The sequence below is a fragment of the Coregonus lavaretus genome, assembly GCF_964263955.1.
Source record: "Coregonus lavaretus genome assembly, chromosome: 17".
In the NCBI taxonomy this organism is placed as follows: domain Eukaryota; kingdom Metazoa; phylum Chordata; class Actinopteri; order Salmoniformes; family Salmonidae; genus Coregonus; species Coregonus lavaretus.
In genome coordinates, this window is record NC_140004.1 from 22,664,407 (window position 1) to 22,678,232 (window position 13,826).

At 43.2% G+C, this 13,826-nt stretch overlaps 1 protein-coding gene across 1 annotated transcript in view; it reads right to left on the reverse strand.

The window, feature by feature from the left end:
- Window positions 1–13,826, reverse strand: part of LOC311144549 (PDZ and LIM domain protein 2-like) — a 76,437-nt gene that overhangs the window by 22,810 nt on the left and 39,801 nt on the right. The window contains exons 3-6 of the mRNA XM_084180579.1: window positions 12,262–12,413; window positions 7,179–7,248; window positions 6,077–6,228; window positions 4,897–4,966 (exon numbers count right to left, since the gene is read on the reverse strand). Of these exons, the coding sequence (XP_084036705.1) occupies window positions 4,897–4,966; window positions 6,077–6,228; window positions 7,179–7,248; window positions 12,262–12,413 (444 nt within the window). The remainder of the gene's footprint in view (window positions 1–4,896; window positions 4,967–6,076; window positions 6,229–7,178; window positions 7,249–12,261; window positions 12,414–13,826) is intronic.

Here is a 13,826-nt window from a genome sequence, read left to right on the forward strand (position 1 = left end):
TGTGCATTAACATTACTGTACATTTGAAGAGTTTCGTTCCAAAACAATATATCCACACATTTTTTAAATGTTTTTTCATCAGAAATGATTGCTTATGTTTACCTTCGTGTGTGTAGAATATTACTGCTCTAAGATAATTTTTTATGTGTATTAAAATGGGTTTTGTTGTATGTATGCATGCATGTATGTACAGTATGTGCATTTGGAAAGTATTCAGGCCCCTGGACTTTTTCCACATTTTGATACGTTAAAGCCTTATTCTAAAATGTATTAAATAGTCCCCCCCCCCCCCTCATCAATCTACACACAATACCCCGTAATGACAAAGCAAAAAAAGGTTTAGACATTTTTGCTAATTTAAAAAGAAATATTGCATTTACATAAGTATTCAGACCCTTTACTCTGTACTTTGTTGAAGCACCTTTGGCAGCGATTACAGCCTCAAGTCTTTTTGGGTATGACGCTACAAGCTTGGCACACCTATATTTGGGGAGTTTCTCCCATTCTTCTCTGCAGATCCTCTCAAGCTCTGTAAGGTTGGATGGGGAGCATCGCTGCACAACTATTTTCAGGTCTTTCCAGAGATGTTCGATCGGGTTCAAGTCCAGGCTCTGGCTGGGCCACTCAAGGACATTCAGAGACTTGTCCCGAAGCCACTACTGTGTTGTCTTGGCTGTGTGCTTAGGGTCATTGTCCTGTTGGAAGGTGAACCTTCGCCCCAGTCTGAGAGCAAGTTTCCATCAAGGAACTCTCTGTACTTTGCTCCGTTTATCTTTCCCTCAATTCTGACTAGTCTCCCAGTCCCTGCTGCTGAAAAACATCCCCACAGCATAATGCTGCCACCACCATGCTTCACAATAGATGTGACGCTTGGCATTCAGGCCAAAGAGTTCAATCTTGGTTTCATCTGACCAGAGAATCTTGTTTCTCATGGTCTGAGAGTCCTTTAGGTGCCTTTTGGCAAACTCCAAGCGGGCAGTCACGTGCCTTTTACTGAGAAGTGGCTTCCGTCTGGCCACTCTACCAAAAAGGCCTGATTGGTGGAGTGCTGCAGAGATGGTTGTCCTTCTGGAAGGTTCTCCCATCTCCACAGAGGAAGTCTGGAGCTCTATCAGAGTGACCATCGGGTTCTTGGTCACCTCCCTGACCAAGGCCCTTCTCCCCCGATTGCTCACTTTGGCCGGGAGGCCAGCTCTAGAAAGAGTCTTGGTGGTTCCAAACTTCTTCCATTTAAGAATGATGGAGGCCACTGTGTTCTTGGGGACATTCAATGCTGCAGAAATTTTTGAGCACCCTTTCCCAGATCTGTGCCTAGACACAATCCTGTCTCTGAGCTCTAGAGACAATTCCTTCGACCTCATGGCTTGGTTTTTGCTCTGACATTCACTGTCAACTGTGGAAGCTTATATAGACAGGTGTGTGCTTTTCCAAATCATGTCCAATCAATTGAATTTACCACAGGTGGACTCCAATCAAGTTGTAGAAACATCTCAGATGATCAATGGAAACAGGATGCATCTGAACAATTTTGAGTCTCATAGCAAAGGGTCTGAACCCAATCGAACATTTCTGGAGAGACCTGAAAATAGCTGTGCTGCGACACTCCCCATCCAACCTGACAGAGCTTGAGAGGATCTGCAGAGAAGAATAGGATAAACTCCCCAAATACAGGTGTGCCAAGATTGTAGCATCATACCCAAGAAGACTTGAGGCTGTAATCGCTGCCAAAGGTGCTTCAACTAAGTACTGAGTAAAGGGTCTGAATACTTATACAAATGTGATATTTCAGGGTTTTTTTAATTGTAAATTTGCAAAAATTTATACAAACCTGTTTTTGCTTTGTCATTATGGGGTATTTTGTGTAGATTTAATCCATTTTAGAATAATGCTGTAACGTAACAAATTGTGGAAAAAGTCAAGGGGTCTGATTACTTTCCGAATGCACTGTATCTGTCATTGAACAACCCCATTCCATGATCAGGTGGTGAAAAAACACAACAATCTCTTTCATAAGTTCTTTAAACAATAAAAGCTAATTAACCCACATTTCTGAAAATGGATATATAGTGTAGCGTTTCGGAATAAACTCTTCATTTGATATGTTTATCAAGCCCAATAGACTCTGCAAGGTAATTGTCATCAGTAATGGTGGCTGGATATGGGCATCTACACAGCTACTGTACTCTATGTTCTGGTTTTCCAGCAGTAGCCAGACCTCTGTATCCATTGTTCATGACTGACGTATGGTGCCGTCAACTCTGCTCAGTCACCACATCGTTCCAATGTGGGTTTCTGGGTCGGGCACAATGGGTATCCCTGTGCTGGAGCTGGTTGTGTCGTATTGGAGAGGGGGTGATGGTTTTTGGGGGTTGTTTGGGAATGGTAGAGGCCCTCTCGAGTCCCAAGTGTCCCTCTACCCTTCTCCACCCCCCTTGCCCATCTCCTACAGCTCCCCATCACACAACGCCAGGCCTTGTAAGGCTGGGGAAAGCCAACACCAGCCTCCCAGAGCCCCTACAATCAGAGCCACCATTGTACAGGGCATTTTCTCAGGATATCTAACACCCCGCTAAATGGGGGATCCAGTCGCACATTCCACTCTCCTCACTTGGAGAGCCAAACGAGGGTTGGAAAATACTTTTAGACGCTTTTCAGAAGGACTGATCACCTGATACAGCAGTACTCTGCACCTCTCAGGCAGGACAGAGGGCCTTGTCAGGGGAGCAGAGGCCCCGCTGCTCACTGGGCAGCAGTGTTCCTGCCAGCCAGTCCGGAGCAGCACAACACTACAGCGCAGTGTGTCCATGCCGACAGGGCAGGCCTATTCCCAGCGGTTTACCCGCCGAGCACACTGAAAGGGCTCCACTCACTAATCCCATATCCTGGGTGGGAGGCTCGTCTCCTCTTTAGAACCAGAGATACCTCCACTGGAGGAAGAGCGCAGCAAAACTCCACCCTCATCCACCGGCCTGTATCTTAGTAAACAGAACGTTTTCAGGCTTAGAGGACAGGACAGAGAGAGCTCTCCAAGACAGGCTCCAGCAAAGCCACAGTGGAGGTGGTTAGTGAAGTGTTGACTGAGGGCTCCCAAGATAACGTCTTTAGACAGTAGGTCAGCCCTGTCAAACCACAGCAAGGGGAGGACAGTAATACTGTTAACATGTCTTAGATGCACAGGTCTGACAAACAACCAAAAACATGTCTCTGGCCTCGCTAGCATTTCATGTCTCTTCAGTTCAAAAACACGGTAGTGTGTGACTCCAATAGAATTTGGTTAAACAGGGGAAAAAATAAAAAACATGTTCAGTGGAGTGGAGTGAGACAGAAGGAATGTGATGGCTCCCAGAGGGAGTGAGAGAGGGGATATGGATTCCAAACTTGAGATGAAGAATGAGGGAGAAGGGTGAGCTGATCTCCAAAATGTAAGAAAACGTTTTTAAAAGAACTCAGAGATGTGAGCAAAGGTTCCAGGCCCTTTGGCCCACCTGCCTTCATAAATACCACAAACATGTATGGTCATCCCAGACAGCCACGCATGATGGAGGAGCATGTAAGTCAGTGCATTCCTAAAAGGCTGCTGATAAAGCAGCCAACTAGTACCGCTCCGAATAGCCGCCACTCCAGTCTGCCTGGGGTGTCTGAGGTACATACCTTCAAAGCTCTCCACAGAAAATTAACATCTCATAACACAAGTGTCCTTACGAACTGTCTGTCTGCACAGAGATCCAACCAGGCATCTCTTCACCCTCCCCTCCTCCAGACAACCTTTTGGAGTAAGACAACATGCCATGCACAGCTATTACTCTTAAAATAGAGTGACAGAATTTTACTGAACTTCAAAGAATGCAGCTTGCTACATAAGCAGATTTATTTCGCAGTCAAAAACTCCCTGTTCTAGAAACAGGACAGACATACCGCACAAGGGAAATGATTGATCAGGCCCCCAAAGGAGTGTTGATAGACAGCTTGATATTGATGATACCTATAATATCTGTCAGCTACGAGCTCTCAGAGCGAACAGTATAAGCTGCTTGGCTGGCGGGACCACCCTCACCATGAAAATGGGAATATTCCATATTAGACCAGATGTTTTATACTGGCCTCTGATCAAGTCATCAGCTCCTTAGATGAAGAGCTGAGTTTAATCTTCATTCTCCAGGCCAGAGAGGCCATATTTATCTAACTCCATGTAATGTTCATACAACTTATAAAACGAATGGAATTCCATTCCCTGTCCCTCGGCCATTAAGGGTCTTGCATGTTTTTTCCTGCTCTGTCGTCTCTCATGTTGTGTCTTCTGTGGGACTAATGCTTGGGATCCGGGCAGTAAGACATAGCTGGAATATCTCATGATGAATTTTCCCACAACATTCTCTCTCCTTTAGCTAACTGAAATATTTCCAGACGCCTTCCCCGCTTTCCTTTTGTTGCTGGAACAGTAAATAAACATAGTGAATTCAAGCAGAAATCTGCTGATAACCCCAACCACATTTTATTTACTGCTAGTGAGACAACCAGTGAAGATTACACTAATGAGTTTCATATAGTAGACCGCTAAAGGTCAAGTATATTGTTTTACTGAGAGCTAATCATTCTCTTCCTTAGTGATCATTGAACAAACCGTTTCCAGATTGTATTCCAACTTAATGCCAGATCTTTAAAAAAGTGACCTTTCAGTTCCCCGGCAATGAAAATATCAAATGCTGTCTGCATCCTTTCTTTCTTGCTGTGAAGCGTCTACATGTAATGCACAATGGCCTTGGAAACTTAAATCGTCAAGTTGTGCAGTTCTTTGGAGGTCTATGTTTACACTGATTGGTTACGCATGTTGAAATCACATAGGAAGTAAAGGGCCTGTGCAATGGGACTTTGTCCCAGAGTATGAGGAAGACCTACCTGTGACAGTGGTCTGGACAGTCTGTAACTAGACGTCTTCTCTTCTGGAGACAATGAACACAGCTGGATGCTATAAAATGACAGAGGAAGATTACACTGATAATGGTGTGTGCCATCACATACAAAATAACCATAATGGTCTCAATGGAAATAATTGACCAAAATGTCATGAAAAGGTGCGTCAAACGGCTATCATAAACAAGCCATAACACTTCTCATTACCGTTCATATTAATTTATGAAATGTGTGTGTTCAGGGTCATGGGATCATATTTTTACTAGCTCTCCAGATTACTAGGACAGGAATAAATAAGGATGGTCTAGCAGCCCTAGACAGGCATTCGATTCACCTGGGGCAAAATAAGGTTTGAACTGTGACCTACAAAATGACCCAGGAGAATAGCAGCTAGGCTTACAGACAGAGCAGAGTGGCGAATGTTCCACGGCCTGGCCCATTGATGCTGTGAATGAACAGGGTGGAATGTGATATGCTGTGCACATCCTTTGTTACTACCACACAATCCCATGGCTCCATTTTCTGCCAGTTACTATTGTACCTATTTACTCTGGTCCAGTGTAGGACTCAAAGGAGCACTTACAGTAAGTGGATGCTCTTGTAGTCTACCCTACGCCCATCCCCAACTTAAAGGCCCAGTACAGTCAAAAAAGTGCTTTTATACATACATTATCCACATCAAAATTATGATAATCCCCTTTTAGTGTAAGACCTGTTTGAAAAGAACGCCTGAAATGTAAGCCTATTTTGGTGGGATGGAGTTTTGGCCTGCATGGTGACATCACCAGGTGTTAATTAGATAATAGACCAATAAGAGAGTTCCAAACCCCTCTGCCAATAACAGCTAGTTTTCAGTTTTCCACTCACAACCCAGACCACTCCCAGATAGTCCTAGCAAGATTAGTGCTTGAGAAATTTATTTTTGACCATTTTAATTGAAAACAATCACAGTAAGGTACTTAATTGTTACCCATAAATTATTTGATATTGAAATAAAAAAGGCTGCAGTGGACCTTTAACTAAAAGCACCTGGATAAATGTAGTAACCTATCACCATCTATCCATTGTGGTATCTATCCACTCTTTTCATTCTCAAGCAACGCATGCATGTCATGGTCATTTAAAGGGAAGTCAGTTTGAGGTGATGGTGGATGCTGTAGTGTACCTCTTGGTGCTGGTGGGTGTGAGCCGCTCTCTCTTCCCCTCAGGGCTGGAGGGGGGCTCAGGGGAGTAGGGTCCAGGTGACAGGGAGGCTGGGCTGGAGATGGAGTACTCTCTGTAGTTCTGGTTCTCATCTCGACTCACCAGCACCGCTTCCTACAACAGAACAGGGCATGACAGACAGTCCGCAAGATCAAAACATTTAATGCATTTATCCACACACAAAAATGTGACAAACTGCTTATCCGTATTCCTAAAATAACTTGTCTTGCAAGGATGTTTAAGAAATTGATTCACGATGTAACTAAAACAGTTGTCTCCTTTAACTTTTAGAGGGTGCTCAGACGCTGTTGACAAGGAGGCGCCTGAGATATATGCTTAATAAAAGTCTTCAAAAAGACGGAAATACAGTCAGTACACATTGAGGTATAATGTACAGTCATGTTAGAGCTGCACATCCTGAGGTAAGTGAAACCAGGTTTGTGGAAATCAGATATGTAATATCACCATGTTAAAATGATGACAGTGAGTGTTCGGTCCAAGCCTTCAGCCTTGGGCCCTGCATGGGCTCATATTCTGCCAGTGTTACCACGGAGACCCAGCAGTAGTTCTGTCACCCTATTAAAAACAGGAACCCACTGATTTACAGCATTCTCTGGTTCCTCTCCCATGTGTTTCACTGTCCCAGGGCCACAGAGTTATGGAGTATCTCTACAGTCACACGAGGATATCTCATTCAGGCTCATCTGGACCTCCAATAAATCATTGATAAGCAGACGCCCAGTGATCTGTAAATATGAAGCAGACCCAGCATCTACATGGCTCTCAGGCATCAGCCATTACACAAACCATTAGGACAGGATTCATCATGTAGAGATATGCTGCTGATGTAACCAGATACTGGAGGATAGTGGGATAAACACTGTAGGAAAGAATGTCTCGATAGGCCTTCACTTCGTGACCTAACAACAAAGTACTGATTCACAGATAAAAGTGTTTAAATACTTTACAGTGAGACTGTTTAAGGTGATAGCTGTCCTAAAGGGAACTTGCAGACCAAAGATGGAAGCCCCTGCATAAGGAGATAGAGAACATGATTGACTGACCTGGAAGCGTCCAGTGAGCTGTTCTGGGGTGGTGGTTCCATTGGTCTGTTCAGGGCTGGGGGCATCAGGCCTGTAGGAAAAGACACTGGAGATCAACGGACCACACACACGGACAAACACATACCTAACCTGTAATAAATCAGGAGAATGGTATCCACATCCCAGGAGAGTGCAACACTGGCCCAGTAGAGTAAAACTGCCTTCTGTACCACATAATTCACCTATGTCAAGCCCTAAACAAGTACCCAAAACCATGATTGCTTAATATTAGTTGTTAAAGGATAATGAGTAAGAAAGCTTGCAGACGTCAATGCATTACAGGATACAAGCCAAAACCCCCACATGAGTTTTACTTCAAAGACATGGACCAAGGTCAACTACAGTAATTCTCACACTAATGATTCAAATCAGGTCTGTTAGATGACTTGAGCCATGCCAAAGTATTCCCTACAATGATAGCCTGGAAGCTCTGATAACATCATCGAATGTAATGTCTCATATTATTAATCAACATGTTAAGTAGAATGGTCTGATTTGATGTGGTTATAGATACATCACTCTACACAAAGGTTCAATTCAGATATTTTGTGAGCGCCGGAGGACATGTGTGTGCTTGCGTGCGTATTAGGAGATGTACCATTTATACCGTATACTGGGGTATTTCAAAATACTGACAGTATGATTTTCAATACATCAAACATGTATTGGACTTTTACACACCGCGGCGGTGTGTGCTACGCCACTGCTTATAACTATAAGTATAAACTATAAGAAATCTAAGATGTGTCAAATAAATTATATCCAGCTCAGGGCTCTAGCTTTGCATTTGGTTTGTTAACTTGCTAGATCTCAAGATCAAGCTTATTGGTTACAGGAGAGACATTCTAGCCTGAGTACCAGTCTCTCTAGCTAACATTCCACTCCTTGTCATTACCAAAGAGACTGGCCTTTCTGACATCTTCAAATATGAACAACCTATCATTAAATGAGCTCGAGGAGAACAGAGGAGTTGATCCTGAGTCAATAACCCTCACAGCTATCCTCCAATCACAACGATTACCCAAATATTAACACTTTTTTCTCTCCACAGAACACCTTGGTATCTGCTTGCTAAGCAACTGTTTGTTTGTCTATACAAAACCAGTCTGTCAAAAGTTGCTAGCTCACATCTAAAATCTCAAACTAAATACATACTGCAATTCCAACCACAAAACCTATTTGCTTTGATTTTAAGAATCAAAATACAACAACTTGCAACAGCTAAATGTTTGTTTTTGACTTTGTTATAATTCAAATTCTATTTGGGGCTCCACATGTTGTCATGGAAAATATTAAATGTTATTTCCAACAACCAATGAGCAAATCCACCGTAAATACAGCTGCATATTGAACACCAGTCTCTTTCAGCAATGATATGGAGTGGCATGTTAGCTAAAAAGACTGGTACCCAGACTAAAATACATTCAATCCCCTCCTGGATTAAGATCCCTGTTGCCTAACTTGTTTTGTGCGTAAAAAAAATACTACTTATCTATCTATACACACAACCGTTCAAAATGTTGGGGTCACTTAGAAATGTAATTGTTTTCGAAAGAAAAGCAATTTTTTTGTCCATTACTGGTCCTCAACTGGCAGCTTCATTAAATAGTACATGCAAAACACCAGTCTCAACGTCAAAAGTGAAGAGGCGACTCCGGGATGCTGACCTTCTAGGCAGAGTTGCAAAGAAAAAGCCATATCTCAGACTGGCCAATAAAAATAGCGCTCCTTGTGTGCACATCCAGTAATACCGTATACCCCGGTATGGTACAGAAATGGTATGTTGGTATGAAAATCTGACTACCGCCCTAAAGTGCGTATATGTCACAAGAGATCGGAGAGTGAAACTGAAGACTAACAGTGAGTATAAACCAATGTGCAAGTGCGCACTTGCAAAAAATCAAAAGCGGATATTCGAATCAGACACCTTATTTTGGTTTCCCTATGCCAAAGTGCTGTCAGTACAACCACTGGTATGTTGTTTTGATTAAAAATGCCTGCAGTCAACAGGTAGTACAGAATCTTCAAAACGATTCTCAAGCTCTTTAACATGATGCTCCTAGCAGAGTCATCTTTCCAGCTCTTTCAATGTGCTCGCATTAATAAAACATATACACAGTTCTATCATTGAGTTCGGAGGGGAAAATGTAGGGACTGTACGAGCCAATGTAAATAACTAGTGCCCCCCCGCCCCCACTGTAGGGCTGCCTGCCTCTCCTCTCAGCTGAGCCTCAGCCCAGGGTAATGAGGCGCACAGGAAGGCCCTGGATGCCTGTGGTAAATCGCCCAGAAACACACCTCTAACAGCAGGAACAGGGTCTGGGCTGTATCTGAATACTCCACATGTGCAGGCGCACATCCAACCAGAGGAACAGCTGAAATAGGAAAACAGGCTCCTCATGCTACAGCAGTCAGAAAATATTACACTTACAGGATAAAATGGGACATAATGGATGGTTAATTGGAGTTCAAAATAAGTTCCCTGTAAGGAAATGCCTGTGTTTTCACTTGGAATTCCAAAAAAGTTAACACAAGAAAGTTCAATTTGAGCTGTGTGTATCCAGTTCAACTCCTCTGGTTGAGAGAGACAAGGATAAAGTTAACTGATGTCCTTCAGCCAATGAGAGGCATCCAAGATTAACTGCTGGGCCTTATGTAATGTGACATTTGCCCTCTACCACAGGCCTCATGTACAGCAGTAGATGGGTGGATAAGCATGGGCTGAGAGCAGTGGCTGTCCTCAAACTATGGCGAGCTGAAGATGATCGTCTCACCTCTAGAGATCTATCTGATCCCTGCACGGAACAGGGACTTGTATTAGGGTTTGTTGTGCAACATCCCTGATCCAAAAATGAACAGTATGTTGATCTTTGTCATGTAGGGGACTTGGGAGTTTGGCTGCCATGCATTCTTCAGTTAGATAGGAATCTATGCAATCTATTGTCTGCCCTCTGAACTTCATATTAATAATGAAAACAGAGAATATTAATAGAAAGGAACGGCGACAATCCAGTAAACTAATATACAGTACATACCAATGTCTTGTCTTATAGACATCTTGAATTCCTTTCGAACACTGTTCACATAGACCATGGCATGCCACTTCTCACTTGTACTACTCCCTTCTCACTATCCACAGACGTGAGACTTTGGCGCAAAGAAATTGAAAGAAACATGACTGTATAGGGCTGCCTCTATAGAACAGCCTTTAGACAATTCCGATGCCCATCTGCAGTTGCTCAGTAACATCACATTACAAGGACCAATAGGATCAGAGGGACATGACATCATGCACACCGGGTCAGTGAACAATGGATTCATTAGAGACAGCTGAGGGCAATGGAGGCTAAATGACCGAGCATTAATGACAAGATACTGCTGGTGTTTTTCTATAGAGCGTCACAGTAAAATCACCACTGAGCTGCAGATTTCAAACTGGAATTAAAAAGTACAGCAAAGAGCGCACAAGTCTGGTTATTGCACAAACGGGTTGTTTGATGGGTTGAGCACCTGCCAGTGCATCTGCAATGGAGAAGTTCCTCAGTTTAAGACAGGCACGCCTTAATCAACACTCGTATTCTAAGGGTGGGCTGATGCCAACCTCTGCCCATGGGCAAACCCAACTGTAATCCAGCTGCTTTGATCAGCAGGGCTGTAAACCCATTTCCCAGGGTCCTCTCTGTTTATACTTCAGATTATCAGACATTACACTGCAGTATGTGTGTGTGCTTTGAATGATGCCTTCTGGGAGTAAACTTCCATTTAAGGACAACACATTAATTGCATAATGCTGCAGGTGGATCAACAAGGGCCACATTCTGTAGTTGATTGGAGGTGGCTAGAGAGGTGCTGGACTAGAATGGGTAAAAGAGACATGGTACGGCCTACCATCTAAAGAGAGTAGGGCCTTGCTAGTGCAGACCACCCTTCACCACCTTGCCCATCCTGTCTGCCTCTGCCAGTAAAACAGTGGTACTTGGGGCAAAGTGGCTGGCGGCGCTACAGAGTGCCATTGTCCTAGGCAGCTAGGGACTCACGGTGTGTGTTGTTTCTGGCTTGGAAGGAGACATGGGGTCAGCAGGGAAAAATCCACTCACATGGACCCGGGACATGCAAAGAGGAAGTGTGTGTGAGTTTGTCTGTCTGTATCTCTGTGTGTGTGTTTATCTATATAGAAGTTGGTGGGAGAATTCACTCACTCACACACACACACACACACACACACACACACACACACACACACACACACACACACACACACACACACACACACACACACACACACACACACACACACACACACAGAGAGAGTGATGGGGGAGCGAGAGAGAGAGAGAGAGAGAGACAGAAAAACAGAGACTGAGAAAGGACCCATAATCAAAACACCAGCCAAGAACGGTCTCACTTCCCAGGAAAAGGTCCAATGTAGAGCCAATTCTCTGCCACTCTAACAAGGTCTCAGCTAACTTCCAAACAAAGTTTATTAACATGGAAAATGGAAGACAGCACATTTTGGCAACATAATTCTGACACATTCTGGTATTCCCCCAGAATGAAACCACTGGTCCTTTGTAGGGAGAGAGAGCTGGGACATCTTAAGACATTAAAAAACTAAAACAGCAGACAAGTGGAAAGAGGATGTGGCGACTGTGGAACTGGCACAAATACAAGCAATCAGCAGATCTAAACTGACCAGAAGGCACAGATGTGGTCTCTATGCCACATTGTGGTGACCCCATCTGATGTTTGGATGAGTGTTTCCATGGCGAAGCTGTTAATGTAAGCATTTTCTACAGAATAGAAAACATCTAGGCAGCTAGCCTAGCAGTTAAGAATGTTGGGCCAGTAGCAAAAAGGTTGCTGGTTCGAATCCCCAAGCAAACTAGGTGAAAAATCTGTCTATATTTACTTGAGCAAGGCTCTGGATAAGGGTCTACTAAATGACAAAAAATTTAATCTACGCCAAGATATGAATGAAAACATCTTGACACAGTACATGAGGATACATCTGTGCTCCTGGACTGTGCACTGTAGTGAACCCTACCTCTCCACCAGCAGCTGCAGTTGAGTCTTGGAGTTTTTGATCTTGTTCTGGGCCTCCACATTGAGCATGTCCACTGTGTTCTCTCCATTGATCTCCAGGATGACATCACCAGGCTGCAGGGCAGCCAGCTCGGCTTTGCTTCCCCAGTTGACCTGTGGGCCAGAGGTAAGAGCTGCAGTCAGACTCACTCTACTGCCTGTGGACTTGGTGCAGACATGGTGCTATCAGCAACGTAAATAACCAGCATGCCTGAACGAAAGGCTGCATAGCTTATGAGTGTTGGACTATTTTTCAAGGGCTGACAGATACACTGATGTGAATGGTCATGATGACAAGTCAATGAAGATATGATTGTAATAACATGAGGCCCAGCCAGATTGTGGCTGTTCTGAAGAGATGGGTTGTTTTCCTCAGTTTGCCTTCCAGGTGTCAATCAGGACTTGCAGGGCTCTAGCAGGTGATTGTATTACATTTTGGTTGCAATAAATATCAGACACCACAGCTCATCATGCGCCTGGAAAACCTCAACAGTGAGGATTCATGACACCCTGAGGGAAAAGTCATCCGTGGGACAGTACTGGGGCTGTGGGGTTGACTACTCTGGCCTAACCTTTGACGCAGGCCTCCCCCATGTCAAGGCAAATGGGGTCTACTGCCTGCATTAGGGGGGAATTCCAGCCCAATGGAAGGGTAAATCCATTTGAATTCAATAACTTTTTGACAGCATCTCTTGATTTAAACATCTCTTGATTGGACATGAATGCCAAAACATTCAGGAGATAAAGGTGCTCAAAGTTGACCCATTTCGCATACCCCACCATGCAATGACAAATCCATGTCTTCATCACTGGAAAATATAAACGGTTGAGTTTGATATCATTTAAAAGCTTACAAAACAGGGCTTACAAACTATTTTATAATTTCGGCAAAACAATTTTTTGAATACAAATGTAACCTTTAACGATAATTATCTAAAAACGCGTAAACTCTGATTTATTTCATATTCAGATATGGGTCAAAATTCCCAAATGGTTTGATATACATTTAATTATGATTTTCCTGCAGCTTCACATGTGTAGTTAAACAAGAGTCTAGATAGGCACAATGAGAACATAAATCCCAGCAACAAAACATCTACATGTCATTCAAAATGTCACATGAAACATGGACACTGAATGTTTCTTTGTCATGCCTAGTAGTCAGGTCAGTTTGTGCTTTAGTCAACTGTTCTATCATTCATGCTAAACCTTCCAGAAGAATGAAAAAGATAAACAGCATTTCTATATTTTTCTATAATAATTTAATACAATAATATGGGTTCTGTCAACAAAATAATTGACAATAATAACCAATAATGAAATCATTATAATCAGTAACCTCTTCAAGCAGTGTGTGTGTGTGTGTAAACTTGACATCACATTTCTTTTTCTTTTTTTGGGGGGGGGGGGGGGGGGGGTAGATCAGCTTAATATTGCAGATAGATTGTAACTTCCATCAATTTAATTGTCTGCATCACTTCCAATCCCCCATGTTATATATATATATATATATATATATATATATAT